We start from the raw sequence: 5,009 nt of genomic DNA on the forward strand, positions 1-5,009 counted from the left end.
GTCGGTGGCGCACTTTAGTACCGGCTAAGCCAGCCGGTACAAAATGGCTCCATGGGGTACTGTGCCCCCGACCCGGTACTAAATGTACGCCTTAGTGCCAGCTGGAAGACAGCCGGTACTAACGGCCACAGACGAATGCTCCATTTTCTACCAGAGCGAGGTGTCAAAAAGAGATAAAATCTTACTCCTAAGGAGCAACAACATAAAACGGGCTGTAAATATAAGCTATATAAAGGTAGTGAACATTTAGTGACTTAAATTTAAAAATCCATCCAAGGCAGGTGTTCATATAATGGTACAAACTATGTCCTCGTGCAGCCACCTATAGGGCTCATGTATGGTACATTGTATACATACAATCTTACAAATACTAACACAAATTACCCAAACACAACCCAGCATGGATTGATGTACATCGGCACGTCTTCCTCCTTTAGTTTGCACAGCTAATTAAACCTACTAGCTGGCTACACCACTGATGTTCAGTTAATCAAGCAGCTTCTTCACCGCGGCGAGCTGCACGACAGAGCAACGGCTTCTTCATCTCCATAGATAGGCGGAGACACTCTGTAAGCTTGATGGGCTTCGCCGGCAACCACTCGTACTCTTGCAGGAGGCGTCCTAGCCAAAGTTGCACCGTGGAAAGGCCCATCATCCTGCCAGGACATACTCTTCGGCCCGATCCGAATGGCGCTAGCCTCAAGTCGGAGCCCAGCACGCTCACATCCTGCTCTGTAAACCTCTCAGGCCGAAACACCCATGGGTCTCCCCAGATAGCCTCGTCGTGGGATATGGCCCACATGTTCACCATGGCGGTGGTCCCTGCAGGCACGACGTGCTTGCCAACGTGGGTGTCCTGCACGGCTAGGCGTGCCCAGGATAGGAGTGGGCCTGGTGGGTGCATGCGGAGAGTCTCCTTGACAACGCACTGGAGGAAGTGTAGGTTGGAGACGTCCGAGTCGGTGATGGGATGGGAGCCCACCACTGCATTGATCTCCTTGTGGGCCTTGGATTGGATGTCCTGATGGAGCACAATGCGGGCCATGGCCCACTCCATGAGTATGGCTACAACGTCCACCCCACGAAAGATCATTTCCTGCATGCATGTGTATAGGGATTTACCCTATCTTAATAATCGAAAAAGAATTACCCTACCACAATATCTAGGAAAAATAAACTACTCAAGATAAAGTGATTCCTCATGGGTGATTGGGGGAGCTCTAGCTTTTCTACAATCTTTACAATGTGTAGTATAGTAAATATAGAGTAAATTCCCTCTATGGCCCTATAAATAATACTGCTTTCTTCTATGGTCCTCAAAAGTTGAATCTTTCTTATTTGGCCCTATTTTTAACTCATATCACTTCTTTGGCCCTACCGTCAACTCTTTCAGTTAACTCGCACGAATGGTAACTTATGATTTTTTATCCATCTTTTCTTGACTGAAACGACCTCCAAATCACCTTCAAAATTTATAAAACTTTTTTATAGTGATACAACTGATGGAGATAAATCCATTTTGCAAAAAAAATAAATTATCATTTATGATCTTAAAATTAAAATTCACCAAATTAAGCTACTTTTTAAGACTATCTGATTTTTTATGGCACAAAACTACTATTCACAAAATGAAAAAAATGCCTAATATTTCTAAGATGAAATTTATTAATTAATAAAATTATTTTGTATCATATGTTACTTAGAGAATTTTGAAGTTCTGTTAAAAATTTATTTTTTAAAACAAAGTTTAAATTTATTTTTGTTAAAGTACTTCAAAGTTATCTAAGTAACATATAGTACAAAATAATTTTATAAATTAACACATCTCATCTTAGAAATATTAGGTATTTTTTACCAATTTTTGTTTGTGCCATAAACAATTAGATATTCTTAAAAAGTAGCGTAATTTGGTGCATTTTAGTTTTAAGATTGCAAATGATACAATATGTTTTATGAATTTTGGAGGTAATTTGGAGGTCGTTGTAGTCAAGAAAAGTGGGATGTAAAACCACAAGTTACTGTTCATGCGAGTTAACAAAGTTGACGGTCGGGCCAAAAAAGGGATAGATGTTAAAAATGGAGCTAAATAAGGAAGATTCAACTTTCAAGGATTGTAGAAGGAAGTGGTATTATTTCTAGGGTATAGAGGGAATTTACTTGTAAATATACGAGTGAGTCAGACAATGCTGATGAGAATATTAGCAAATTTTGTAGTCACTCTCAGAACAAGTATGGATAGCTTAATGATTAGATCAAAATATAATTAGATAACACGCTGATCACCGTACAAACTGAATGTAATAATGCTCATAAACAAGCAATTTGATTTAAAAAAAAACATTATTAGATATTCTTTTCAAATATTGTAGTATATGCATAGAAAAATTAGAGGTTGGGGTTGTGCATTCATTACCTAAAAATTATATATATATATATATATATGTATAGAAAATAATATAAATAAGGATTTTAAATCGCCTACTGAGGTAAAATAAAAATAAGCCGTTTTCTTTCCTATTATGCATATGTTTACCATGTCCCTATAATGCTCCTTACATCAAACATGTTACAATCCATACCACCAAAATTAGTGTACCCCACCATACCACTTTTTGCCACATAAATACATATGCATGAGATGAAAAAGATGGAGATCACTCACCCATAGCACAGCAATCACATCAGAGTCCTCCAACCTCTCATCCTCTGGCAGTGTAAGCATGTAGCTGAGCAGGTCATCCCTCTCCTGGCAGTCCCCTGCCACCCTCCTCTCCTCAATGATCTTCCCAAAATACCCTCCAACCCTAGCTGCCAACCTCCTGCACGCAGGCCCCACCGCCCAGAGGTCCATCAGCGGGCCCCACAGTGTCGTGTAGTAGTAGTCTCCCAGGTTGAACGTGCCCACGAGCTCATACCCTTCCCTCACCATCTCACCGAGCTCCTCACTCCCAGCACCACCCTCGAGGCCGAGCACGCTGCCGGCCATGCTCTCAAGGGAGGCGCTCTGGAGCAGGGCCCTCATGGCCACCTCCCCGGACCTCTCCATCTGGTCCGCGACGCGCCGGACCATGCCGTCGGCGACGCGGCGGCGGATGCCCTCAAGCGCGGCGAGGCGGCGCGGGGAGAGCATGCCGGCGCCCGCGGCGCGGCGGAGGCGGCGCCAGTACTCGCCGGCGGGGGCGAACCCGATGGCGCGGCAGAACATGAGCTCCCGCGCCGCGGCCTTGGGCGGGCGGTCGACGAAGGCGGCGCCGGACAAGATCTCGCGCGCCGTCTCCGGGTGGCTACTGATCACCACAGGCGTGGCGCCGAGGGTGAGCGACATCAGGCGGCGCGCGCCGTGCGCGTCGGTCAGCGCCGCCAGGCGGCGGTGCATGAGCGGGCCGAACACGGTGGGCAGGGAGCCGACCAGCGGCCACCCCCGCGGCCCCGGGATGGTGGCGGCGGCGGCGCCATTGTTCCTACCTCGTGCACGGCGGGTGGTGACGGTGAACGGCAGGGTGACCGCCGCCATGGCTAGGGAGATCGACAGGAGGGAGAAGAGCCATGAGGGCTGAGCGCTAGGGCTGATGGCGGTGGTGGTGAAGTGCGCGAGGAAGATCAAGGAGATCATGGTGGCCATTAGTTCAGTCTTCATGGCCATAGTTAACCTAAGTAAACACTTTTTTTGTATGTGTTTGTGAACTATGTAGTTAACACCTAGCTTAACTCTAGTGAGTAGTGAGTAGTGCAACAAGGGCAATTATGGTTACTAATGCAAATAATATACTACTTGGATTGCTAGAGGAACTCAACAAGAGATGTTTCTCAGCTGGTTGCTTGGATTGTAAGCTGGAAGAAGCTAGTGGGCATGGTGAGCATTGCTTGTGACAAAAGGGCCTATTTATAGCGATGGAGGGGGCTTGTGGTTGGTTGGGAGAAAGTGTGTGCATATTGCTAGTGCTCTCTCCTTTTCTTTTAGTTATAGAGTTTATTTGTGTAATGGCCAGCTATAGCCATGCATGTAGAGGTTAGCCTCTAATAAGTTGCGGGTTGTGTTGTGTGCACACATGGATGTCTAGTGTTGCATGGCAGGCACAAGTAGTACGAGATGTAGGACAGCTTGTGTTTGGACAGAGTTCTTCAGAATATTTCACTTTATGTATAAAGATATAATAAAGTAAAAAATATCTGTTTTTGCATAACGTGCGCGTGAATGGTCCGCCAAAATCCGGTCCAATCCTTGCGGGCACGCGGCTTCCTTTTGCAGATTTGTTTTGTCACTTCGAATCTGTTACGGATTTTATGCGCGGAATTTTAGGAACTCGTAACCGACTTGGTTTTTGGGACGCCAAAAATCCTAGCGATTCTTTCTTATAAATACGCGCGGGTGCTGGAAAAAATATATACAGAAGACGCACAACACGCCTCAACCTGCCTGCTGCGCCGCCGCGTATGCTACTTCGTCCCGTTCGTCGTCATGCACTGGCGATCAGGAGAGCAGGTCTCCGGAACCTCATCCTCAGCGATCCTGCACCGGGAGAGAGCGAATAAGATTTTTGGGAAGCGCTCTGCGCGACTGCTCGAACGCTTCCACATCGCCGTCCTCCTCGTCAGTGGGGCGCGACTCGGTGTCGTCAAGCGCGCGGAGGTGCTGATCATCGCCGTGGTCTTCTTTACCTGGTTATTCCGGTCAGGCAAGAAACTTATGATTTTCTGTCCCTAACTATGTCTTTCATAACTAGTATGATCTGGTTAGGGTTGATCTTGCTGCTGCTATGTTTTATCCTAAATCAATTGATGAGCATGTTTAGATACGTTCATTTTCTGTACGCAATTTTCATCATGGTCATAATTTATCTTCAGATTAATTTAAAACTGAAACTCTTATTTTTCCATCAATCCAAAAACCTTATGATAGGAAATTCAGTTTCATGGCTGGATTTGTTGATGCTCTGAGGCCCGAGAAGTTCTCTGGCGAGCACTTTAAGAGATGGCAAACGAGAGTAATTATGTGGCTCTCTGCCATG

The 5,009-nt window shown here is 45.8% G+C and overlaps 1 protein-coding gene across 1 annotated transcript; it reads right to left on the reverse strand.

Moving 5' to 3' along the window:
- Positions 1 to 245: 245 nt before the first annotated feature.
- On the reverse strand, positions 246 to 3,840 carry LOC112902083 (cytochrome P450 78A5-like). Its single transcript, XM_025970996.1, has 2 exons — positions 2,663 to 3,840; positions 246 to 1,096 (listed from the first exon to the last, which is right to left on the reverse strand). Exons 1-2 carry the CDS (start codon positions 3,641 to 3,643, stop codon positions 491 to 493), a joined length of 1,587 nt encoding a protein of 528 aa, XP_025826781.1. The 5' UTR covers positions 3,644 to 3,840; the 3' UTR covers positions 246 to 490.
- Positions 3,841 to 5,009: the final 1,169 nt, after the last annotated feature.

The sequence above is a fragment of the Panicum hallii genome, chromosome 8 (assembly GCF_002211085.1).
Source record: "Panicum hallii strain FIL2 chromosome 8, PHallii_v3.1, whole genome shotgun sequence".
NCBI lineage: Eukaryota > Viridiplantae > Streptophyta > Magnoliopsida > Poales > Poaceae > Panicum > Panicum hallii.

What these genes read in the sequence shown, in the direction of transcription:
- LOC112902083 (XM_025970996.1), bottom strand. Translation starts at nt 3,643, where the DNA reads ATGGCCATGAAGACTGAACTAATGGCCACCATGATCTCCTTGATCTTC. An exon ending in ATGTGATTGCTGTGCTATGG is followed by an intron (nt 1,097 to 2,662) that starts GTGAGTGATCTC and finishes ACATGCATGCAG; the next exon opens with GAAATGATCTTTCGTGGGGT.